The following is a 26966-nucleotide window of genomic DNA, read 5'->3' as shown; positions in this document are numbered from 1 at the left end:
ACTCTCCAAATTTTCTTTTCTTTTCTTTTTCTTTATTTTTGGTTTTTCGAGACAGGGTTTCTCTGTGTTGCTTTGAAGCCAGTCCTGGAACTAGCTCTTGTAGATCAGGCTGGCCTCCAACTCTCAGAGAGGCCTGCTTCTGCCTCCTGAGTGCTGGGATTAAAGGCATGTGCCACCACCACCTGACTTCACTCTCCAAATTTTTCTAGCCAGTAACATGGTTCAGTTGGCACTTCGCCGCAAAACAAGATATACCGAGTTCAGTCCCGTGACCCCACATGGTAGAGAAATGGGCTTCTACAAGTTGCACTCTGACCACATGTGAACTGGCAGGCTCACCCAGACACATGCTCTCCCCACAATAAATATGAAAGAACAAAATAAAAAAACTTTTAACTGGTTTTTCCACAGGTGGGGTGAATATCTCCCCTGACCTGCAAAGAGGCATAGCTGCCCCACCTCTCTAGCCTTGGCCTGTGGTCCCCCACCCCAACCTGCAGAGACATACCTGTCCTGACCTCTCTAGCCTTGGCCTGTGGTCCCCCACCGCACCCCATACCACCCCACCTCAACCTGCAAAGAGGCATAGCTGTCCTGGCCTCTCTAGCCTTGACCTGTGGTCCCCCACCAAACTTGCAATGATCTTCCCACCTCTGCCTCCCGACTGAGGTCTTCTTTTACTGAAACCCATCAGACTTTCCACTTCCTCAGACAAGTCTTCTCTGTTACCCACTTCTATTATTCCTTTTGGGTGCTCTGTGCAAGCCTCAGCAGTCTGCAAAACGGTGTTCACACACTCGTCCACATCTGTCTTTTCACTGCTGGTAATGCCCAGTGCACTTGCACTTGCTGGCTTTGAGGTTAATGCCTAATATTTATTGGCTGAATGAATAAAGGCAGGTGTCTATTTCTGAATATTTTATTAGGGCAAAACAATATTTGTGGGATGATTCATCTCAAGTAGGTCCCCTTTACTTCTTAACATGTACTCTGAAAACGGATACCCTCTACAACCTACTATGTATAGCTTCACAGTCATCCGATACAAAATCAAATTTTAAAAAAAATCATGATCTGGCAAGAAGGCAGAAGGCTACAGGCGAGTGACATCTGTAAGACGTTACTAAAATTCAAACGAACCCCACATTCCCAGGTGGTAAGAACATTGCAGCAATGGAAGGGGTTAGGTCACAGGACACCTGCAGATTCCAGCTTACAGTAACTTGGTCAGTGGGAAAGCATGGATCAACAGGACCAGCCTAATTCAGCTCACAGTAACTTGGTCATGGGAAGGCGTGGATCAACAGGACCAGCCTAATTCACCTCTCACACCATGGATCAACAGGACTGCCCTAATTCAGCTCTCACACCTGTTCTCCTCTCCCCCATCCCTTACTGCTAGCTGCCTTTGTACAGAGAGGGATCATCAAGACTATAGGCATGCAGGCTAAGCTCACACAAAAGGCTTCTATGTCCTGTGGAGAAAGACCCAATAAGGAAGCTCTCAATTCCAGCTACTGGCTAAACCAATCCTGAGGTACAAGGATAAGGGGGAAGGTAAGTCACTACTCCGCCTCACTTGGTGGTGCAATCGCCACTCCTTTGAAAGGCCTACGCCAGTCAGGATCTGTACAGGAAACCTGGGACCTGTGTTAGACTTAGAGTTGACCCGGGGAGAGCAGCAGCACGTGGGGGTGCCGTTCTTGCAGGCACCTTCCATTCCTCAACTGCTCCAAAAACAGAGCGCTAGGTATTGCTTCATTAAAAACAGTGACCGCAGGGTGAGAGCCTCGCCTCCTTCCGTGCGCACCAGCTACAGTGACAATGCAAGGCCACATCATAGTGAACGAAATCTTGCCCATGTCTCCCCAACCCCCATGCTGCTCCCAAGGGCGAACTGTGAACGTAGAGCCTCCAGACTCAGCAAAGATGAAAAAAGCCATATTCATTAAGGGCTTAAATTGGCTCGTGTTTCCTTCCTAGCACACTTCACTCTACAGCAAAAGCCGTTTGGAAAACACAAGTCACCGATAACTCCCATTTTACAGGCAAGGCAAAGGAAGGGATCAGTGGAAGGCCTTAGCATTTCTCTGAGCTCTGAGTTGGCTGTCTGGCTGGACACAGCAGCTGGCTACGAGCCCAAGCACACATTTCATGTGGATAAGAAGGAGGGAAGGAAGGACATGCTTTTCTTCACATGGAAGGTATTTTGATTGACTGGCTTAATGGATTAAGATGCCTGCTGGGCACGGAGCTTACAGGTAACGGCTCATCCATAGGTTCTGGAACTTGGTGGTGGGTGGGATGGGGGCTAAAGATTCTCTGATAAACCGCCAAGCAGAATCCTCATTTTTTATGAACCTCTCTCTTCATAGCCCCAGGTTAAGGTGACTTTACCTGTGGGAAGTACTCCACAGTTCCTGCTCATCACAGGCACAGGGCTGTCAGAAAGAAAGAACACCATTCTCACTCTTCTAACCCCACCTTGAAGCAAAATGACAAACACCCAGGTAGTTTTTACCTAGAACAGCGTCCGGGCACTCAGTCATATCAATCCACCCATCACCCCCAGAGCTTTACCGGGTCCTTTTCTGTCCGAGTGTTGGGACTACAGATGTGCACCATACCTGACCCATAGCAATCATTTACACAGGAGACTGGCTGTTATTTTCTATGGCGTTTTGTCAAAAATACTACAAACCATTGGGCAGATTCATCAATTTGGAAAAAATGGAGTTGGTAATAGATACTTTGTCCAAAAAGTTGGAAGATCTAAGTCAGTTGTTCATCCTGCCCACTTTTTGCAGGGTGTATTACATACCAGGTAATCCGGCCACACCCTGCCGGTCATGGACACTCAGATGTGGATGCCCTCAACTAATAAAGATAGAAAAAGTCCCCTGCGGATCACTGAAGTGCATGGTTGTGCATGCAAGGGGCAGGCTGTCTACACTGCAGCTCCCCACACCCTGCAGCACACGTCAGTCCTCTCTGAAGCAGAAGACACAGAGGGCGAGCGAAGGATCAGAGGCAATCACTATGAGGATGCTCCACCCTTCAGCCAACGAGAGAGAGAGAGAGAGAGAGAGAGAGAGAGAGAGAGAGAGAGAGCGAGAGCGTGCGACGGAAGTGAGGCCGGAAAATTCGAGGAAGAAGCTGATTATGAACTTTGCCTAGACCAGAAGAGTTGAAGAGCATGAAGAACTGAAGAGGGCTGGATCCCTTAAACAGGGATACCGCAGAGGGGAGATGCTCACTGCCCTTGCCCCTTGGGCCATCTCCCTCACATATGATTCTGGTTGGCTGCAGTGGGTCTTACACACATGAAATGGGTAAGGACAATGGTAAGGAAAGGCAGGACGCAAACCAATCAGCAGCTGGGTCTGGTGGTGGCAGCTGACTTACGTGTTTGAATCTCTTCAAGATTCTCAAATGCTGGACTAATATACCCCTGTATTGCCCCAAATTTAGATAATAATCTATGACACGACTGGACGGGAGATTTCTATAACAAAGTTATAAATAACCAGTCACATATAATGTGCATACACCACTTTGTCCTCTAGAATGTAGATCACATGAGTTTTCTCTCTTCAAAATAAACTTTGCACTAACCAAGTGATGCACACATAAAAATTTAAATGCCTGTCAAGAACACTTTAATTTGAAGTGACTTTGCTAAAAGACAGGCTTATCGCTTAAAGTTCGTTACTTTTACAAGCCCTATGTCTACATCATTAAAGTCACTATACTTGGTATTCCGGTGGGATTCCACAGGGGGAATGTGAGCAAGATGTTTTGAGCTTTACAAGACTTCGTTACAAAATCTTTTTTATAAATGTAGTTGTTGTCTCTTTCTATGGTTCTTTTATTTACCATTTGCTTTTTGTTTTTGTTTTTTTTTTTCTTGAGACAGGTTTCACTATGCAGCCCTGGCTGTCCTCAAGCTCAGAGATACACTTGTTTCTGCCTCGCAAGTGCTAAGATTAAAGGCACAGGCTACCATGCCCAGCTTATTCACCCATTTCTATTCCTTTTTTGGGGGGATGGGTGGGTTGAGACAGGGTTTCTCTGTGTAACAGCTCTGGCTGGCCTCGAACTCACAGAGATCCACCAGCCTCTGCCTCCCGAGTGCTGGGACTAAGGCGTGTGATGCCATCGCCAAGCTCCATATCTATTCTTTAAGAAACTCTCATACAACCTTAGACTATCTCCTGGGCTGGAAGCTCACAGATCTCAAGAGGGCATGAGAGCACAGCTTCACCAACAGCAAGGCTTCTGCTTTCTCTTCCATGTACTGCAGCAGACAAGAAGGTCCCAGGAGAATCTGGGTGGGGCATCTTTACCAACAAAAACAGTAATTTTAAAGAATGACATATAGAATATACTTTTATACAGTTCTTTTCATTCTGTTCTCAATTAAGTGATAGACTTGATCACTACTAAAAGACAAATTCATCTTCAGTACAATAGAGACAAAAGTTCTCTTCCACTATGCTTTGGTTGAAAGAAAAAAGTACTAACTCCAAATGGTGTTCTTCAGATGTGTTCTTTGGTCAAGCAGCACAAAGCTCTGGATGAAGTCCCTGACCTGGTAGTGACAGAAAAACAGAAGCTGTTCCAGTTTAGGAAAGAGGTATTTGATCAGAAATTCCTTAAAGAAAAAAATACACAACGGAAGCTCAAGAGAAGCCAGCCCTAGATGCTGGGTTAGGGTCGTCTTAGGACGTCAAGAGTAGCAGAACCGGCATTTGGAAGAGCACTGTTCAAGTGGGTCAGCATCTACAAGGAAAACTTACACCACTGACGATGAGGCTGAACGGGTGAAGGACTGACCAACACTCTCCTTTTCCATGTCAAATCCTACTCTGGACCCAGAACCAGCCAAAGGCTGTCGTAACTTCGGAGGTGGGAAGCATTAGGGTCAGATCTGGGGAAGAACCCAAACTCTGGATACATCTTCAGTCTGTGACCATATGAAGAAATATCTACTAATGAATAGACTATCTGGTGACCACCACCACCACAACAGAGTAAGAACAGATTAGGGAGGCTTTGTGTGTGGGTGGGGGTGGGGGTGGGGGGTCACATAATAAACTTCTTGGCATTGTTAACATTGAAGACTAAAGACAGATGCTTTGGTTGATTAACTTGACTGGTTAAATAAGGGTTACCAGGGGGGCGACTTCTGAGACCTGGACGGAAGTCAGCAGAAGGCACTTGCTCCCTAGGGAGAGGGCCAGTGAGTCTCAAGGCTGGAGAGCCAGGGCCAGAGTAAGTCTTGATGGATCCAAGTCCATGAGGTGGCTGGAGTGGGGAATGCCTGTGCGCTAAGGCATAGGCAAGGGTCAGTGTGATTTCACAAGTAGAATAGTTATAAAATAAAACATTTTTAATGGGCAAAGTAATCATTTATATGTATATAAAGGTGAGACTTAGCAAACAAAGGAAGAATGTGAAGCAGTTTGGTTTTTTACTATTTACAAAATGCCATTTGGAGTGGAGGTGGCCACCTTCAGTAGTTTCAGAAATGTCTTTCACATGAGGTGGTCACTGAAGTGTGGTTCCTGGAACTGGCTCAGAAAGGCCACACGCTGTCCTGGGAGGGAGTTTCCCCCTCTAGGGAGCACCAAAAAGGCTCAGTCTTCTGTCTCCTCATAGGTCGTCTCATCAAAGGGCCTGTCCAACAGAGGCACCAACCGACGTCGTGAGTACTTCAGCTGCAGCAGGTCCCCGACTTCATCTATCTCCTTTAAAGCCTAAAACACACAAGACAGGGGTCAGCCAGGACAAGCAGGATGCAAGCATGCCCAACACTTTCCTGGAATGACCACAGTGGTACAGTTATCTCGGTGGGACACACTGAATTCGATCATCCAGGAAAGGCCGTACACAGCTGAAGCTAGATAAGAGCTCAGGCCTGGCCATCAGATGGGCACGGGCACCCAAGCATGCACTACAAAGGCCACAGTTCTTCCAAGTGTAATATGCTCGGTAGGAAAGGGACAGGCTTCCTGCCAGGATCATATCTATAATTCTGTATGAAAACACACACCTTGGGTCAGTGAGGGGCTCAGCTGGTAAAGGCGTCTTCCACATAGCCTCACAACCTGAGATCAATCCCTAGGACCCACGTAGTGGAAAGAACCAACTCCTGCAACTTGCCCTTTGACCTCCATCTTTAAGTTATGGCATGTTTGAACCCATACCCATACTCAAAAGCACAATAAAAAATTGTAATAAAATGTTTTTTAAAATGTATATTTTAGGCCAGGTGATGGTGGCGCACGCCTTTAATCCCAGCACTCGGGAGGCGGAGGCAGGCAGATCTCTGTGAGTTCGAGACCAGCCTGGTCTACAGAGCTAGTTCCAGGACAGGCTCCAAAGCCACAGAGAAACACTGTCTCGAACCCCCCCCCCCCCAAATGTATATTTTAGAACAGTTTACCAACATAAAGTTGAGTTTGCCTGTTCTTTATTCCAAGATGTGAAAAATAAAAAGAGTAAGTGCTGGACTACACTGTGCTATCAGAACAAGTACCTCTGAAGCCAGGCTTAAAACTGAAGACTCCACATAGACAGTCGACTCTGAACTTCAGACAGGGGAACCCATTTATTTCCTTGACTCTGACAGAGGATTTATACATTTGAAACAGAAAGGTATGTGACTCAGAACGCAAAGGAAAGGATATTTATCAGTGTAAAAAGGAAAGTGGTCAGGAACAGTCAGTGAGCAAACAAGCTCACAGTGCCCAAGGGGATGAGGGTAAGAGCTCTGTTTTCACAGCAAGTGCTTCACACAAGGCTTTTGAATGTTTTTTGTTATTTGATGTGGAATCTCAATAAACTTCCCAAGCTGATCTGAAAGTCTTGAGCTCAAGTGATCTTCCTGCCTCAGACTTCTGGGAACCTAGGACTATAGGCATATGCCAACATTCACAACCCCAGGTAAGTTTAATCTACTTAAAAAACCAAATTTCTAATAGAAACTGTTGGCCCTTAGTGAGGTTATTTGGTTAGGAGTAAAGAACCACTATATGGTACCATTTTTTAGCAAATAATTACAGTGACCCCTGCTCAAGACACAGGATGAACTCATTCAGGACAGGCCGAGTGAGGAAGCAGGTTAACACCGCTGCCCCCCCACAGCTGATGCTATTGTTCTTCCCATTATGTGGAGAAATAACTTTACTGAAATATGACCCACATTCTACAAAACCCAACTCTTTACTAGACATAATTCAGTGCTTCTATATAATCCCAGCAGGTGCAATTTCCATCTTTTTTTTCTTTTTCTTTTTTTTGGTTTATCGAGACAGGGTTTCTCTGTGGCTTTGGAGCCTGTCCTGGAACTAGCTCTGTAGACCAGGCTGGTCTCGAACTCACAGAGATCCGCCTGCCTCTGCCTCCGAGTGCTTGCAATTTCCATCTTCACTAAGCGTAGAGAGTTTCAGTCTCTCTATCTCTCTCGGCTCTTCGAGACAGGGTTTCTCTGTGCAGCCTGGCTGTCTTGGAACTGGCTCTGCAGAGCAGGCTTTCTCTGTCTCTGATTAACTCCCACACTCAGTATGTTTACTGCTCGGCAACCCTGCTTTCCCTCTGAGCTCTCTCAACCACCAATGTATTCTCTGACATGGCAGAGTCGCCTACTATGGGCATTCATTATGAGTAGAATCCTAAGTCACAGCTGTGTCTAGCTTCTTTCAGTTAGCACAGCTTGCAGGTCTGTCCACGCTGCAGGGTTGCAGCTTCACTGGGTATCCATGCTGGCACTGCTTGCTTTAGAAACTACCTTTTGCTTACTGCCTACCCTTGGTGCCCTGTCAACAACCAGCTGACCAGACGCTTAGGCTGATTCCTCAGCTCTCGTTCCAAGCCTCTAGTCTAACTGCAATCCTTGTGCTGGTATTCAGCTTTAGCTACTATAGGGTGTAGTTAGATTTGTGATTGACAAATACGAGTCTTCCAAATTTCATTTTCAACATAAGAGGACAATCATGCCTGATACTGGAAAATTAGCCAACTTCCCAGAGTAAAGTCATGAGCCTTGGAGAGGAACTTCGACCACTACTTTACTAAGATAGCATAGTTCCCAACAATAATATAAACAAATTTGTCTTTATACCCATGGTTAAGTGTAGATCTCACCCTCAGCAAGGAAACTTCTCTTTGCAACAGACAGAGACCATTACAGAAAATCACAGCAAAATGCAGGGTTCTGAAGCCCAGTCCAAGCTGATAACATCTGTACCACAACTCCTGCTCTAAGGTTCACGGATCACTGCTGAAGGGGCAGGAAGTTTACTGTGAGACTGCGGCTCTTAGAAATCTCAGAAGCTAGACCCAAGTCTTACCAACACGACTGCCTAAACTTGTCCTAAATACTAACAGACATGTTAACATGGAAGGGGAATGTTTACAAGATCTCAACTCTACACGAAGAGCTATAGACAAACAGGGAATGTCGAGTGGAAGAAATAGCCTTCCCCGAGAAGAGAACACCAAGTTTTTACCTAATACCAAACAGTCAGCCCTGAAACAAGCATATAAGTAATGTTATACAGACTGAGCAAGTTGTATTTATATATTTACACACACATAACAAAGAGGCCACGAATTTGAATGAGAGCAAGGGCAGTGGTGCATGGGAGAGACTGAACTGGAAAAGAGAAAGGGGAAAGATGTAATTGTACTCCTACCCACAGTCCACAATACTAGAGTATTGTATTGATCACTTAAAGAATGAATACCAATCATTAATAAGGTGCTCTAACTAAAAAAATTATTTATTTGTTTGTTTGTTTTTTGAGAAAGTTTTGTTTGTATCTCAGGCTGGTTTCAAACTTCCAACCCTCCTGCTTCAACCTACTAAACGCTAGGGTTATTAAAGGAATGCATCTTTATGCCCAGCTCAGGAATATATTTTTAGAGAGAGAAATTTCATTTTGTAGATATAGAGGGAAATAGTCAAAAGTCTTCAGCTGTAAGAAATAGAAGTATAGGGCTGTAGAGATGGCTCAGAGATTAAATGCACTGGCTGTTCTTCCAGAGGTCTGAATTCAATTCCCAGCAACCACATGGTGGCTCACAACCACCCCTAATGAGATCTGATGCCCTCTTCTGGCAAGTAGGCATATATGCAGAAAGAACACTATGCATAATCAATGAATAAATAAATCTTTAAAAAAAAGAAGTATAATTAGATATGCTAAGAAACAGAAACCGTTAGCTGGGCATGGTGGTACACACCTTTAAGCTAAGCACTCAGAAGGCAGAAGCAGGCAAAATTCTGTTTTGATGCCAGCCTGGTCTACTGAACACGTTCCAGGACAGCCAAGCTGTTACACAGAGAAACCCTGCTCTTAAAAAAACAAAAACAAGACAAAACAAACCAACCCCCAAACTTCAATTAAATTATTATAATATTTTTAAAAAGAACGATTTAAAAAATTCCTTAAGATTAGTAGATCTTAGCCAAGTATAATGGCACATGTCTGTAATCTCACTACTCAGGAGACAGAAACCATTACCAGCATAAAGAATTTGCTGGGCGGGGTATCTTAGGCTGCTGTGGGAACAACCAGCAAGCTTCCTTTTGAGTGGAGCTGTGATCAACACAGAGCAGCCACACAGGAGGAAAGAACTTAGGAAAGGAATGTATTTTAAGTGTAACATCGAATGAGAAAGTTTAGAAACAGCTGGAGAAAAGAGACCTGTCCTGCTTTAGACTGTACCGTGAGAGAGACAACAGTACAAGCGGATGGATGCTGATTGGGTAAGGTAGCCCACACCTGTAATCCCAGCAGCCAGGGGGCTGAGACAGGAGGATCTCTAGTGTGAACACTGTTAGTTCAGGGGCAACCTCGGCTACTCAGCAAGACCCTGTCACAAACCAAAACAGAGGAAGCTAGATGGTTCTCCAGAACTCTGGTACTGGATTTGTGGACTATATGAAAGATTCGGCAACTGCTTTGAAATAGTCATTTAAGATAACACTGTCTGTCCTGTCTCACCAGGTGCTCGGGCTGGAGAAATGGCTCAGTGGTTAGGAGCACTGGGTGCTCTAGAGGAAATGGGTTCAATTCCCAGCACCCACATGACAACTTACAACTGCCTGTACCTCCAGTTCCTGGAGATCCATGGCACCAAGCGTGCATGTGGCACACACATATATACATATATATAGCATACAGATAAAATATTAATACACATAAAATAAACCTTAATTAAAAAAAATCCTAGATGCTCCAGAACATCAAGTGACTGGTACCGTCTGATATACAGCCCCTTTTAGAATGTGCCGTATTGATTTCAAGGTACTTACCGTATCAAGTATTTCTTTGGTATGAGCTGCTGACAGGCAAAATCTGGCTCTGGACTCAATGATTGGGGTAGCAGGAAATCCCACCACAACTACACCAATGTTCCGCTTCAGCATCTCCCGCCCAAAGGCACTACAAAAGGAAAACCAAGAAATGTAGCCAGACATGGTGGCACAGGACTTTAATAGGCAGAGGTAGGTGGATCTGAGTTTGAGGCTAGCCTGGTCTACAGAACTAATTCTATGGCAACATAGAGAACTAACCAGGGCAAAATATAGAAATCCTGCCTCAGAAAACAAAACAGCAACAAAAGAAACCAAGAAGTATAAATAGCAGAAAGCACAAAGTCTTACTAGCTTGATGCCTGCCTGCCTGCCTGCCTCCCCCTCCCCCCCAAAAAAACAGGGTTTCTCTGTGTAACAACCCTGACTGTCCTAGAGCTTGCTGTGTTGATCAGGCTGGCCTCCCACTCATGGAGACCCACCTGCCTCTGTCTCCCCTGCTGGGATTAAAGGCTCACACCACCACCACCTGGCTGCTGGCCCAATGTTTGATGACTCTAAAATCTCTGCTTTCCCAGTCCTCTGAGAGTCACTCCTTCACAAAGGTGGAAGAATGTAACTGCAAGGATCAACTCTGGTAAAGTCCCCGAAATGGAACAGTGGTTAAGACTGCAAACAAACCTGGGTTAGAAAACAGTTTTGAGACTGTGAGGACAGAGGACTTGTGACAGGTACAGCGGGAGTAACTGACTGGAATTGGCCTCCTAGGTCAGGAATTCCTCTTTTTTTTCTTTCCCTACTTGGGAAAGCAGGACAGGCTGCTTCTGAGGCTCTGTAGGCCAGCAGGTCCCCCAAACGCCACAGCTCTTATACAACAAGTTCACCACAGCTGTCTTGTGTCTTCCTCCACAGCAGAATCCCGACTAGATAATGAATTCTAATGGTTTGGCTTTGTTTACCAAATTTTGCTTTGTGTTTTACCTTCCCTTAATTTGTTCACAGTACTTGGGAATAAAAGGCAGCCCATGGCAGGTGTGGTGGTGTACACCTTTAATCTCAGCGCCTTGGAGGCAGAGGCAGGCGAATGCGGTGAGGAAGTCTGATCTATATATAGTGACTTCCTGGCCAGCTAGGGCTACACAGTGAGATTGTCTTTAAAAAAGCAAGCAAGGAAAACAAAATCCTGCCCATGTAGCAACACAAGAATGCCAACTTTTCCCCTTCCCCCCCAACATATCTTTCTGTCTAATGACAGACCAGTTTGTGGCCTTTCCCAAAAGTACCCAATTTTGGCCGGCATGTAGAGCATCAAAGGCACCACCGGGGAGTCTTCATTGCCATAGATGATGAATCCCATTTCTTTCAGGCGTCTCCTGAAATACCTGGTGTTCTCAGCCAACTGTTGTACACATTCTTTGCCTAAAAAAAACAAAATAATACTAAGGAATAGAAGAAAAAGATAACCATTTTCTTTGTCTTCTTTTTATCTGCCAGGACTTTTGTTTGTTTGTTTTGTTTTTCGAGAAAGGGTTTCTTTGCGTAACAGCTCTGGCTGTTCTGTAGCTCTCTATGTAGACCAGGCTGGACTCAAATTCACAGAAATCCACCTGCTTTTGCCTCCTAAATGTGCTGGGATTAAGGTTGTGCACCACAATCGTCTGGAGTCTTAAGAGTTTTTACTGCTATGAAAGTATACTACGACCAAGGTTACTCTGACAAAAGAAAGTTGCTATTGTTTTTTATTTTTGAGACAGGATCTCTGTTGTGGAATAATCTTTCTTTCTTTCTTTTTTTTTTTTTTTTTGGTTTTTCGAGACAGGGTTTCTCTGTGGCTTTGGAGCCTGTCCTGGAACTAGCTCTTGTAGACCAGGCTGGTCTCGAACTCACAGAGATCCGCCTGCCTCTGCCTCTCGAGTGCTGGGATTAAAGGCGTGCGCCACCACCGCCCGGCAGGAATAATCTTTCTGTATACTGTGAAAATGTGTTGTTCTCATTGGTTTAATACAGAGCTAAATGGCCAATATTTAGGCAGGAAGAGGTTAGGTGGGACTTGTGGACAGGGAGAATGCTGGGATGAAGAAGGTGGAGTTTCCAGGAGACCCAGGGAGAAAAAAGATAAAACATGCTGTGCTGAAGAAAGGTACCAAGCCAAGGTAGAATATAGATAGGAAATATGGGTTAGTTTAAAATGTAAGAATTAGTAGTAACCAGCCTAAGCTATTGGCAAAACATTTATAACTAACAACAAGTCTCTGTGTTGTTCTTTGGGAGCTGGCTGGTAGGACAGAAAATTATACCTATGGGTCTTTCTATATAGCCCTGGATGTCCTGAAACTCATTATGTAGACCAGATTGGCCTCAAACTCAGAGAGATCTGCCTGCCTCTGCCTCCCAAGCACTGAGGTTAAAGGTCTGTGTTAGCATACCTGGCTAAAAAAGTATTTAATTGGGGGCTTGCTTACAGTTTCAGGTTAGTCCTTTATCACCACTGCAGGGAGTGTGGAGGGTGGCATCCATGCAGGCATGCTCCCGGAACAGTAGCTGAGAGCTTTACATCCTGATTCAGGGGCAGCAGGAAGAGAGAGCCACTAGGCCTGGCTTCAGCCTTTAAAATCGTAAAGCCCACCCCCAGTGACACACTTCCTCCAACAAGGTCACACATTCTAATCCTTCTCAAACAGGTCACCAAACAGGAACTAAGCATGCACATATGAGTGTTTGAGGGCCAGGCTCATTCACCTAGAACACCACACGTATGTTCTAGGGATCAGAAAGCGACCTCTGGATTTTGAGCTGTGTGCCTGGTTTAATGCAGAGCTAAGGATCAAACAAGGGCTCTGTGACTTCAAGGTAAGCATTCAGCCAGCTGAACTACATCCCCAGCCTTTTCCTCCACTTTTAGAGACTTCCAGTGCTGCCTTATACCGGGACAAGATTTATCTTCCTACTGTGAACAGTGGAACGCTAGACAAAGTCCAGAGCATAATGACTCTCAGACACAGGGCAACAGAAGAGTGTGCTTCAGAGACAGGAAGCAGGGTGAACCTTCAGGTGCTCCATGCTACCTAGACGTAAATTCCAGGCTGCTACACAGAGAAGGTGGACCCAGTCTTGTCAGTTGTACTCCTGGTTTCTTGGGACTCTCATCATGTCATCTTCAGTCATGAGGAAGGTCTGTTTCAGAACTCATGAAAACTTCTAGGCCCTCCTATACAGACCCTGCCCACAACAGAGAGCTATAAACTTTCCAAGAGACCTATGTATGTGGGAGCTATCAAAGTAACTTGGTTCCTAACTATAATCCTGCTTTAACAGGCACACCCAGGGGTCAACAGCAGAAATTTTTAGTTTAGTTTTTTAATGTAATATATACCATAACCAAGAACATGTGTTTGAGTCTGCAGCTTCAAAAGTAAGATTTCTGAGCTGGATGTGGTGGCACAAACCTTTAATCCCAGCACTTGGGAGGCAGAGGCAGGCAAATCTCTGAATTCATGGCCAGACTAGTCTACAGAGAAACCCTGTCTCAGGAAAGAAAAAACAAAACAGCAAGGAGGAATGGGGTAAGAAGCGGCACACTGACCTGGATGGGAATTACATGATACTGACTCAGGGCCAACCTAAAATCTGTGCACTTTACTACACGAATATCAGCACTGTAATAAAATTATTACAGCCAAATACTTGATAATTTACCTTAAGCTGGAATTGAGGCTAATACTCTGATCTCTCTGCTCATAATCTTAATCATAGCCAGCTATTTTTTTTAGTAACCATTCTTTTATAAACTGCAAACAAACAAGACACACCTTAACAAAACAGAAGCCTCTGAATGTTACAGGGGTGGGCTTGGCACTCTTAGCCTTTGTTGCTTAAGACAAAACCTGAAAGTGGGGTTTTGGCATTGGATGGTCCAAGATTTTGTATGAAAAAAGTACTTGAGACTTAAAGCCCTTGTCCTGAGACCAGCCCTTCCTTTCTTTCCCTTTCTCTTTCTAAATAATTCTATGAATGATACACAGATCAGATGATACTCTCTATAAAAGTATTTATTTTCTATCTGTTTGCCTGTCTGCTTCCATTCCCACAACAGCCTCCCCAGATAATTTACTACTATGTGTTTCTTCTACAAATTTTGCCAAGAGAGAAGTTGAAGGGAGGCTAGCATAAAGAACTAGTAACTCAATACAAACGTGGTTCTGAGGGCCTTTTAGGAGACTGCTGGGACAGCATGACTGACAAGACTTGGGTGCAGCAGAATACAAGAATGCACATAAAATGTTATTAAACAACAATATACTCCAGTACTTACTGTGTGCCAGAAAATGTTCTAGATAACAGTCCCCCCCTCCCCCATAAAACAGACCAAATCTGCCAGCATGGGCTTACTTCCACAGCAAGGATAAATACCTCCTTGAAGCTGAATTGGGGAAGATGAATCTCAGATCAGGATTACACCAAGAGCTATGCATAGAGTAGGCTCAAAGATGGAAGAAAAAAAGAGCATAGCAAAGTGTTATAGAATATTATTTTAAGGTGTGTTGCTTTTGTTTATGCTGCATTTGTTTAACTCTGTGAAGCTATGATTCTTTGCCTGACTAAAATCCCATGGTCTAATAAAGAGCAGAACAGTCAATAGTGAGGCAGGAGAAAGGACTGGTGGGGCTGGCAGGCAGAGAGGATAAACAGAAAGAGCAAGAAGAGAAAAAGGAGAGAGGACACTAGGGGCCAGTCACCTGGCCAGTCACAGAGGAAGAGTGTAGTAGGATAAGGGTAGATTATTGAATTTACTTTTAAACCAAAAAAGCAACTGTTAGTTTTACATAATTTACATTGATATAGATTTTTGTATATTGATACTAATTTAAGATTATTTTTGTTAGAACATACGTACATACATTTCTAACCTTGTTCAATGTATTGTACCTATGCAACTCATTTAACAATGTAATACAGATTTTTTTAGCCCTTATTATTATCAGCTATTTAGGATAACAAGGAAATGCAGGTTAGTAGTTAGTCATCTATTATAATCGAATTTGTAGTCATGTTAGGTATGTTTTCAAGGTCAAACAGATATATTTTAGGTATACAGGTGGCCTTCAAACACTTCAGAGATCTACAGAATATGGCATTTAAAATGTTTTAATAACACGGGTTTCTCCCTGTCTCTCTCTTTTTAATGACAATGAGACATGTCTGCTCCTGGCAGCATCAATCTACTTCAGAGAAGATGATGGGTACCAAAAAACCTCCACAGGGTGTTTACTTTCTTTGTGGCAAAAGTTAGCCACTGGGCAAGAAAGTGCCCTTGCCTCGACTGCTGACAGTGTGCTGCCCAAATTGGACATGCAGGACATAAAAGAAAGTGACTGACGAACTAAGGTAGAACAACCCTTCAGAATATCCTGCTTCACAGAAAAGTCTGCCAGGTATGCAGGCCTGTAGGTAGAAGACGGCTGCCCCAATGCTGCAGAGGAACCTTGGGTGACTGTCCATGCAGTCAACTATCATTTGTTATATTTTTTTTGGGAGTCACCTGCTTGCACTTCCTGCTTACTCGGGTAATATTATTTCCTTCTTGGGTCTCTGATGGAGTTGAAGACTTTATAGTTATAGTTTTCCTTGTTACCAGATTCAGAAAAAAAAATTCACTAAAGAAATGTAAAGTGTAAAAGGTTGAAAGGCATAAAGATAGGTTTTGTAATGCAAGTCAGAATAGAAAGTGAATTAGGTTTTGTAATGCAAGTCAGAATAGAAAGTGAATTATTACCAAAATAAGATAATGAAGGATTTTCTCTAAATTTGTCAATTGTTAATGAATTAGACATTGTTGATATTTTTATAGCCTGTATATATTGTATAGTTATTGTACTTATTGTATATTTTTCTTATATTAGTTACAATCTTTTTTTTTTTAGACAAAAAAAGGGGAAAAGTGATATTTGTTTGTGTTCCGACAAATAAAGCTTGCCTAGAGATTAAGTGCAGAGCTAAGCCACTAGTTAACCATAGAGGCAAGGCAGTGGTAGCATACCTCTTCAATCCTAACACTTGGGAGGTGGAAGGAGCAGGAAGATCAGGAATTCAAGGCCACACTGGGCTACTAGTCTAAAAGAAAAACAGAGCTCAAACCTTTGATCCCAGCACTAGGGAAGTAGAGACAGGAAGTGATATGGCTAGGCAGAGAGAGGAATATAAGGCAGGAGAAGACAGGAGCTCAACCCTATTAGGTCTGAGGATTCAGTAGAGGTAAGAAGTCTCTCTAGTAGCTGCTCCTTTACTTCTTTGATCTTTCAGTTTGTGACACTCTGGGATCAATCTAGTGATGCAGAAAATGAACTAAAATTTGGAACTTTCTAATTAACGACTGTAAAAGACTAATGAAGTAATAAAATCCTTACGGGTGTGGAATTTGTGTTCATCTGTGCAAATATGTAGGTGGTTTCTTATGTTCTGATTTAAGCTCTCATTTTGAAATGTTCTTTATATGTTCACATTCATGTAGCAATAGAACTTGAAACTACAGATAAAGATAAGCTGGCAAAACCCACGAGGATTTAAACTCGTCATCATGCTGAAAGAAGAGTTTAGTATTGTTCCTGCATTGCATGTGCACAGGACCTCTGACATTACCCAGTAGAGGGTTGGTTTGTTACAATGTTGATTCCCTTTGAATATTAAAAACCATTTTTTAGTATGCTTTGAGTTCATTTTCAATACTGCATAAGTAGAGAGATATGGTTACCCATAATTGTTTCTTGTTAGTCGCTTTACAAATTTTTAAGGAGCTGGCTGCTAGTGAGGGTTCCTTTTCTTCCCACCATGTGGTCCTATGGATCTACTCAGTATCACATCTGTTGGCAAACACCTTGTTTTCTATCACCCCTTTCTGCTTTCCCCAACAAATGGCCCCAAGCCCCAACATACTCATTTGAAAGTCAAACACTTATCAGAAACAGCACTAAATCTTAAGACTCATCTAAGTAGTTTTAATTACAGGAGTAAGAAAACCCTGTTCCACTGGGCATGTAGAATAGACCTCTAATCCTAGTACTCAGGAGGCTGAGGCATACACATACACAGTTAAATTCAAAGTGAACCTGGGATACATAGCAGGATTCTGTCTTTAAAAACAAAAACAAAACACAATCACCTCCCAAACCCCTCAATCAAAATACTCTGTCCATATCAAATATGGCCAAGTACTCCTTTCATCCTTGATCAACCCCAACAAAACAAAGAGTGGCTCCTTTAGCCATGCATGGTGGCACATGCCTTTAAACCTCGTACTCTAGAGGCAGGAGCAAGTGATCTTTATGAATTTTGGGCCAGTCTGGTCTACATAAACTAGTTCCAGGGCAGACAGGGTCGTGTAGAGACCCTGGGTCCACAAAACAAATAAACACCTCAACTCTTTAGACATCCAAGGAAGAGACCCTATCACTGATGAGTCCTGATAGGAAACACTGAAGGGTACATATTACTTACAAAAAACAAACAAAAACCAAAACAACAATAACAACAACATAACCCCCCAAACTGTGGCAAAATCTAAAACAACAAAAACAAACACGTGCAGGAGGCAGAGGCAGGTGGATCTCTGTGAGTCTGAGGCCACCCTCGTCTACAGAGGGAGTTCCAGGACAGTCAGGACTCTCCCACAGAGAAACCCTGTCTTGAAAAACCAAAAAAGTGTGGCCATACTCTGATTCTATTCTTACAAGAACATGTGTGTGTGGGAAGGGGCATTAAAAACAAGAATATCAAAAACTCACTAAAATCCTTTCTGTAGTGATGGCAAACATTTGGAGTTTGTTAGTATAATTGCTGCACATCTTATGAATCTCACTATTAGGCTGAAGTTCATTTCCATGCCACTAGAAAAACATAAAGACTAAACTTTAAGAACTTCTACTCGACAGTTTTCATGTTTGGATATTTTAGCTATGAACTGTGTAGAAGAGGAATAAAACTTCACAAACTTTCTGGATCAGCAGATTCTGAACTGTCACAAATACCCCCCCAGGATGTGCAAAGGACTCCTTAGTGTCTACGGAGGGAGGAAGGGTTGGGAAAACATGACAGTGAGCATATAATTCACTAGGCCTTTAAGGATGCAGACTTAGACTGAAATCCAGATCATCACATCTAAAAATATTGTAAAGCAGTGACTGGACTGGGAAGGGGTAGGCGAGGATAGAACATGTAAAGGAAAAAAGAATGAAGGAGGCTTTAAAAAACCAAATTGCACTGGTAACTGAAATCTGTTCTGCTGGTTTTCTAACTCGGTGAAAGATGGAAAATCTTAGGTCAAAACTCTATGAAAGACAAAACCAAAATAAATGTTAGCTAAAATGCAAGATAAACTAACATATTCCCCTTAAGTTCCTGAAAATGGCATCAGGAAAAAAAAAATCTTTGTTAGCCAATTAAGAATCCCAAGGAAAAGAAACAAATGCATCTTCACCAGGCTTCTAATAACCTAAGATGCTGTCTGCCTCGGAGAAGCACCTTGTAAAGGACAGGTGAAAAGGCTTCTAGGAAACGAGCGAGCTGGAGCAAAGGAGTGGGAGTCAGGTTCATCAACTCTGAGCCCCCATTTTGCTAGACTGGCGACCAAGCATCAAAGTGCCCTGCTAGAGTCACGGCCAGACTAAAGGACATCAAAGCAACCCCTTGGCTCTCCAGCTCCATATAAGAATGAGAGCAGCTTAGCTAACACAGGCCCGTAAATTCCTCCAACAAGCAGAGTTTATCACCCCCTCCCTTGTAGTGGCTTAATCCTTTAATTCGTTTCAATGCCAAAAAATAGGATTTCCTGAGGGCTTCCACAGGATGTGCAACAAGCAGCAGGGGCAAGGGCTTAGCGTTGTTGATTCAATATAATCAAGAGTTTAGCACAAGGGTTGCTAATGCACAGTCAGTAACACAGGCCCCCGAACAAAAGGAAGAAAAGAGGCCAAAAGCCTTTGAAAAAAATAAAGAACCAAATTTTAAAGGGTGCCAACTCATTCAGGATTGAGTCTCTCTCCCCTCCCCTCCCCTTGGACCCAGAATCTTTAGCATGTTAGGCAAGCATTCTACAACCCAGTTACTTCCCTAGTCCAGGACAGTCTTAGTTTGTCTAAAGACTATTCTATCCTCTGACGGAGCTGGAATATAGGTAACACAACTACTTTAGACAGAACCAAAGGAATGAGGAATCTACTGTGTACAGTGTGGGCAGGCATCCACCTCCAGACCCAGAGGGTAGCAAACAAGGGCAATTACTGGAAAAGGTCTGCTTGGTTTTAAGTTGGTAATTTGAGTCAGATAACAAGGTAGTAAGTTAGTTTACAAACTGCTAAAAAATGAACATTAAGGAAAACATTTATTGGCCAAGGCTATCTATATGTTATTTCTAAAGACTTTGGGATTTTGAAGCCGGGCAGTGGTGGATCACACCTTTAATCCCAGCACTCAGGAGGCAGAGGCAGATGGATCTGTGAGTTCGAGGCCAGCCTGGTCTACAAGAGCTAGTTCCAGGACAGGCTCCAAAGCTACAGAGAAACCTTGTCTTGGAAAAAACAATATCTGAGTAGTCAAAATGGGGAGGGGAAAACAAAAAAATAATTCCAAGTAACACCCCCAATCCTGACCTCGGGTCTAAAGCCTCAATTCTCCCTCCCTAACTGGTTTCTAATTCCTAGCCCGGGGGTCAGGGGTCAGGGTTCTAAGCAGTTAGGTCTCTGAAAATGATGAAAACTGGCAGCTTAGCTTTATCACCAAACATCACACTTCTTGCCTCCCTTTTTCTTGTGGGTAGATTCAGCTTTGGTGCTCTCTGATGTAAACAAGCTTTAAAGTATACATAAACAACAAGTTAAGTCTTTTAAATGCTGGTTTGCCTTCTGATTCTGGTGTTTTCAAAATGCTAGGCGCCTGGTGACAATAATTATCAGTGGTTTGAGGAGAATCCTTTTTGTGGGGAGTGGGGAGACAGGGCCCCACCTTGCCCAGGCCAGCCTTGAATTTCCAATCCTCCTGTGATTACAGGCATGTACCTGGCTCACACTGGCGGTACAGGGGGTGCTTCTGTGCTGCGTATAAACACAGTCAGGCACTACCACCTTAAGATGTCTCTGATGAAGTTCTCAGAGTTTACTTTTGGAAGGTCCTTCGGACACTGATAAAGACTCTCTTCTCACACTAACGTCAACCTCTCCCAAGACTTTTCTGACCAAATCACACAATAAATACCCCTGTCTTTGAGGAGTCCAGATTGGTCGAGATGGACAATCCTGCAAATCATATTAGAGAAAATCACCTGAACATGGTATTTTATTGCCCTGTTTGCCTTCAGCAAAGACTCTAAAGGTAAGGAGCACCCATACCCTGATATTTTCTCTCCACTGACAACAAATCCCTGTATTTCCTGGTTGAAGTCAGAACTGACCTCAATTAATTGCTCTTCCTAGGACAAGACTTCACCGTAGCTGCAGTCTCGGCACCTGTACAGTCCCTCTTGAACAGAATTGCTCTACTGTATTAAAGAAGCATTATGGAGAAAGAGGTGGAGCTCAGAGGCAGAGAGCTGGCTTACTATGTACAAGGTCCTGGATGAAAAAACTTCTAAGGTGAAAGCATCACGGATAGGCCTTCTTCTTTAACATTCATTACACTGTTAAGGTAGATGACAGGAACATACAAATCAAATTTAGGTAACTAGAAAGTCCACAGGAAACACTAAAGATAAAACCAATCCTTTGGCATATTCTCATCTCTCATTGGGGAGCTGTCAGAGGATAACTAGCCCCTCTATCTTGTTACTGGAATATATTACTAAGTCGCTGAGCAGCAACCGTCTCAAAGTTGAAGGACTGCTATCACCAACTCTTGTAGATAAAAACCTCAGAAACAATTCCAGGGGAAAAAAGCAATGCCAATCGTGTTGTGGTGTGCAAAGTTAGATATGTTCTTCAACACAGACTAAGCCACAGAGGCCACAAATCCAGAATGGTGAGGATAAAGACTATGTCCCAGCTCAAATAAACAGACATAAAAATTGCAGAGAAAAATCTTTAAAATAAATCTGACTATAAAAATAAACCAACCCCAAAAATTAAAATAGAATTAAGGAAATCTATCTACTTTAATCCCTAAAAATTTAAGACCTGAGCATCACCGTAACATGCAACCACATCTCCAAATGAAGGGCCTCTGGTTTGGGGCTCCTTTCCCACCCCAGGGGAACCTAAATGCCTTTCTTAGGTATTCTAAGAACAATGTTCCATTTAATGGCCAAGTGTACATCTGTTCAAGGCCTAGCTTCCAGCCTGATGCTTGTGGGCATCTAAATAGCCAGCTTCAAACTGACTGCAACAAGACACAAAAAGAAGGTTCTTATTGCAAAAAACTTTTATTTGCATTTGGATTTTGAAAAAAAAGATGAGAGTGGGAGAAGGAAGCACACACAGGTCACATCCCTGAAAGGCTCTTGAGCTGAACTGCTTCTGAGTGGGAGGGGGGATATGGCGGTGGGTGGTAAAGAGCTTGCTGAGTCAGAGTGGAGACAGGCAGTCAAATGTCCCAGTGGCTGTCACTGTCAGCATGACCATCCACTAGGAAATTCAGGTGTTTTGTGGAAAATTAGTAAGAGGCCACAAAATAGCTTGTTTTAATAAAACACTGACTACAATCAGAAGCAGAAGCAGATGGACCGAGGGAAGCCACGTCCTATTTGGAAACAAGATACAGAAAGAACTTGCCCCACGTGTGAGCTCAAATCTCCCCACCTGTAAAGTGGTCTTAATGCTTTCTGATTTTAAAAAGCTTAAGCCATTGGTTAAAAGGCCTTTTGTGTTAGACATTAGAGCAACTAATTTATAAAAGAAATTTTTTTTTCGTTTATAGTAATTTGTAAGAGGCTCTACAAAGAAAAAGCTCATTAAGTTTGATTAAGCATGTTAGATCTGAATTGGCCTCAACTTTTACTGAGTTGTAGGAAACTTATGGTTTCACTGGGGATGCGGTGTGGAAGGAGGTTGTTTAGAGGGAGGAACAGAGGGAATTAAGAAAGGAGCAAGGTGAACAAAGGAACATGTTTCAATTCTGGGACTAGTTCCTCCAGGAATCTTACCCTGCCAAGCTGCAGGACAGTTTTTAAAGACCTGGAGCACATCTTGTTCAACTCCAACACAGAGCAGGTAACGCTCGCTGACAGATGTTTCTTGACATTAAGTCACAGGCCTCGAGCTCAGCCCTGGAAAAGCTGCTCAAAAGTTCTAGGAAAGGACGGCCACACCAGGAAATGCACTCTGCCCTTTTCCTTCTTTCTAATCACCGCACTCTGCTCATTATTCCCTCTCTCCACTGATCTGGCTGAGTTTCTAAACAAACTCCATTAAAGCACAATACTAAAGAAAAAAGCAGAAGGCAGACACTCCTGGACTTGGCAGGCAGTGTTGGGGAAATGTCAAAAGTTGTCCCTTCTGAGTAGCTCTCCTCAGGATCAAGCTGATCTTCTCAAAGACAGGGTAGTGTCTACTCCTAAATTAGTTGTTGGCAGTTCTCTGGATCATTTAACACCTCACTAGCAAGTCTTTTGCTGGATTAATTCAAACAGGTCAAGCCTAATTTTAATTAAACTTCAACCTACTCAAGTCTCTTTTACACTAATAAGAGATTTATCTAGGTTCTTTAGAAACTAAATGCAGACAGTAGTGTTTTCTTTCTGTATGTAAAGTGACTTCTGTAATCACTGTAAAAGCTTCCTGTTACATGTACTTTTGGAGTTTACTTTATCTCTAACATGGTCATACTGGTAGCATGCAACTACACAAGCAATGTACTGTATAGAAAGCACTAAATTATTTTACACCCAAGTGCAGTTCTGGAAAAAAAAAATTTAAATCTTAGTTGATTTTTACTTTAATAAAAAGATATTGGAGCTAAAATCCACCACAGAATATGGTCAGTGAAGCATGAAGGACAAGCTAGCTTTCCAAGTGTCTGGACTTTTCGGAACTTCCTAGGCTCTCACTTTTTTCACCCACCAGCCTGTAACAACTTGAATTTTCGAATGACACTTTTACAATATACACTCTTCCCACTTGTGCAAGCACTGGGGTCAACAGGCCTTAGTGTGGCATTTCCTTTGAATGTAAAGACTGCTTTTTTGCACTGAGGCTCCTGCATCTTCATGGGAATTTCTACATGCCACAAGATATGCTGAAGGACAGGTGCCAAGTCTTCTGAGGAGGGGCCGAGATATGACGCATATGCTCTCCACAGCCGCCTCCTCCTCCTCCTCCTCCTCCTCCTCCTCCTCCTCCTCCTCCTCCTCCTCCTCCTCCTCCTCAGACTAATGCTCAGCTGACATCAACTCTGGTGCTGTGCAAGGAAGGCTCAGGACAGTAGGCTTAGAGTCAACTAACTCACTTAAAAGTTTCGTTACCACAGCAAGCACGGCAAGCCTTCCAATGGTCAGTGAAGAGGCTGACAGATGGTCCCTGTCCCCATTCAGCTCAGGTCTTTCTAGCACCGGAACCTTCTAAGCTGGTCCCAGATACTGTGGAGCACAATTAATAAACTTTTTTCTTGAATAGGCAAATTCATAAAACTGAAGATGACAACAATATTTCCAAAAGTCTCTCCATAGAGATAACAGGATCACTGACAGATAGGAACAAATATAAAATCAGTTTTGACTTTAGAAAAGTCTTAGTCAAAACCAGCTCTCCTACTTAACTGTTTCCAATGCAGGCTGTAGCCCATCTATAGTACCATGTATTAGAGTGGAGAAACCACGGCTGAGGATGTGAAATCTGCCAGAGCCACGATGCCTCAGAAACAGCAAGAGAGCAAGTTAAACTAAGTCAATCTGCTAGTAGAAAAACATTTTTACTTTATTTGTTTTTGTTTATGAGCTAGGCCTCAAAATATATAGCTGAGGATGACCTTAGACGATTAATTTTCTTGTCTCCACCTCCCAAGTGCCAGAATTACAGACTTGTGTCACATGTCCCACCCCTGAAAAGACCTTTAAAAGTAAAACCAGCAAAATCAAATTACCAGTAACTGGTCAACACTGCCCTCTGGTGATACAAATGAATAAACCAGGCAACATCTTTTATTGTTCATTTCAAATACATTTAAGTAACTGTAGCTCTTCTGAATGCACATCTCATTTGAAAAGGTTTTTTTTTTTAATTTATTTGTTATGCATACAATGTGCTGTTGGCATACATGCCTACAGGTCAGAAGAGGGCACCAGATCTCATTATGGATGGTTGTGAGCCACCATGTGGTTGCTGGGAATTGAACTCAGAACCTCTGGAAGAGCAGCCAGTGCTCTTAACCTCTGAGCCATCTCTCCAGCCCCCTTAAAAAGGTTTTAAATCAAGGACATTTACTGTGGAAATATGCTATTGATGATATACACATTACTATGTAGTGATAACATTTTCACATAAAAAGATGTGATTAAGAAAGACCCTGAAGGCAAATGCCCTAAATTAAAAGCACTGTAGGACAGCAAGAAAAAGTCTCATCACATGTAAATCAGGCATGGCAGTGGGGGTGCACACCTCTAACCCCAGCACTTGGGAGGCAGAGGCTGTGAATTCAAGGCAGCCTGGTCTACACAGACTTCCAAGACAGCCAGAGCTACAAAGAAAGACCCTGTCTAAAAATAAACAAACAAACAAAAATTCCACAGGAGAGAGCCAGTAGAGTTCTCAAGGAGTGTGTCTTTTTTTTTTAACTTCTTTTTTCTGATTAATTATGCAGGCACACGTCACAGTCACACACAGTACAGTACAAGCACAGAGACAGACAGACAGACACACACAGCACACAGTACAAACTCACTTACCTTACCTGGGACTCGAACCGGCGACCTTGGGCTCCGTGGGCGGAGCTCCATGCCACTGAGCCAGTGCTCAGACCTTAAGGAGTGTGTTTTTAACACACTTGAAAGTGTCTATGGAAACCAAAGCCTAACAGTGGACCCATTGGAAGCCTGACTCCTTATTTAGAAAAAAATCTCAACGAAAAGAACACAGTTGGCTGTTAAGTTTTTACTAAGTCAGACGTACCAAGGCTGGTGCCATCCTGCCCCATAATACACTTCATGGAGGTGATGATCTGCTCCACCACAGGTGGTGACATCGACGTGGCATACACAGCACTGTGAGAATGTGTACGCAGATAGTCTATCAGTGCCTGTGGAAGCAGAGGCAGATATTTAGAGCCAGGTCCTGAGCACACAGTTATGCAAGTACCTTCCTCCTAGGTGCTACTGGACTCTCTTTCATTCAAAAGCCTGCAACAGGACGCTAAACAGAGACTCAAGGTCAACTAACACCGTCAAAGCTCACAACTGGCCAACAAAGATGTCAGAAACAGCAAAGTCTTGGGTTTTGGTTTTTAAATTCATTTTTAAAGGATCACTCTAAATTCAAAAAACATATCATTTAATGTTATGAATTAAGAGTGCTGAATTGCTTTTTGAGGTATAATAATTTACTTCTAGGTGACATTTGTATCTCATCCTATACATTTACCGTCCATCTTTATATTCCTAAATAACAATTTTCCTGGGCTGGGAGTGTATCATTCAGTGGTGTGGAAAACACCAGGCAGGTGTGAGGTTCCTCAGTTTGATCACGCCCCTCCCAATATTCTTTGGAAGGAGATTCACAAATTGATACATAAATTGGCAGAACTTCATTATGTCTTTCATTAGAATATTATCACTGAGTAAAATATCTTTTAATCATCCTCGTCAGGATAATTTTAAAAAAAACACACAACTGATTTTATATCAGTTTCGGTTGCGTTCCTGTACCTTTTACTATCATTTAAGCCTTTAATTAAGGCTTATTTTATGTATATGAGGTTTCTGCCTGCACATGTGTATGTGTACCAAGTATGTGTGAGAAGCTTACACATTCTGGAATTGGAATTAAAGATGGCTGGAAACCAATTATGTGGGTGCTGGGAACTGAACCCAGATCCTCTCCAGGAACAACAGGTACTCTCAGCTGCTAAGTCACTCTCTAGATTCTCATTTAAATCTTTTGTTTTATTTTGTTTTGTTTTTCCAAGACACGGTTTCTCTGTGTAGCTCTGACTGTCCTGGAAATCAATCTGTAAAACAGGTTGGCCTCAAACTCAAGAGATCTGTCTGCTTCTGCCTCCAAGTGCTGGGATTAAAGTCATGTACCTCCACCGCCCAGATTAAATCTTTAAAAATAAAAAGTTTAAAATAATATTTAAATATAAATAATATATTTAATAATAAATTTAATTTATTTTTAATTTATTATTTTTAACAATAAATTTATTTTAATTTAAAATTTAATAATAAATTTTAAAATAATATTTAAAAATAAAATATGCACAAGAATCTGTTGTGTGATGGCACATGCCTATCACCCTAATCTCTGGACGATGAGGCAGGAGGATTACAAGTCTAAGGCTAGTCTGGGCTACAAAGTGAGACAATGTCCTAAGTAAAGAGGGGTGATCAGTAGCATATATACTAAAAACAAATAAATAGTAAAATAGTCTTGTTGCTTATAAAACTCTCAAAATTGTACCTCAAAGCATAAATATGTCATGTCGATTCTTAATTATACCCTATATGATTTATTAG

The 26966-nt window shown here is 42.7% G+C and overlaps 1 protein-coding gene across 1 annotated transcript in view; it reads right to left on the bottom strand.

Annotated features, from left to right (window-relative positions):
- Positions 1–903: 903 nt before the first annotated feature.
- Positions 904–26966, bottom strand: part of Sptlc2 (serine palmitoyltransferase long chain base subunit 2) — a 74917-nt gene continuing 48854 nt past the window's right edge. The window contains exons 9-12 of the mRNA XM_075947244.1: positions 25405–25531; positions 11608–11743; positions 10325–10454; positions 904–5759 (exon numbers count right to left, since the gene is read on the bottom strand). Of these exons, the coding sequence (XP_075803359.1) occupies positions 5640–5759; positions 10325–10454; positions 11608–11743; positions 25405–25531 (513 nt within the window). The 3' untranslated portion in view covers positions 904–5639. The remainder of the gene's footprint in view (positions 5760–10324; positions 10455–11607; positions 11744–25404; positions 25532–26966) is intronic.

Source organism: Microtus pennsylvanicus, chromosome 14 (genome assembly GCF_037038515.1).
Source record: "Microtus pennsylvanicus isolate mMicPen1 chromosome 14, mMicPen1.hap1, whole genome shotgun sequence".
NCBI lineage: Eukaryota > Metazoa > Chordata > Mammalia > Rodentia > Cricetidae > Microtus > Microtus pennsylvanicus.
The sequence above is the reverse complement of the archived record's forward strand: the minus strand, read 5'-3'. Positions and strand labels throughout refer to the sequence as shown.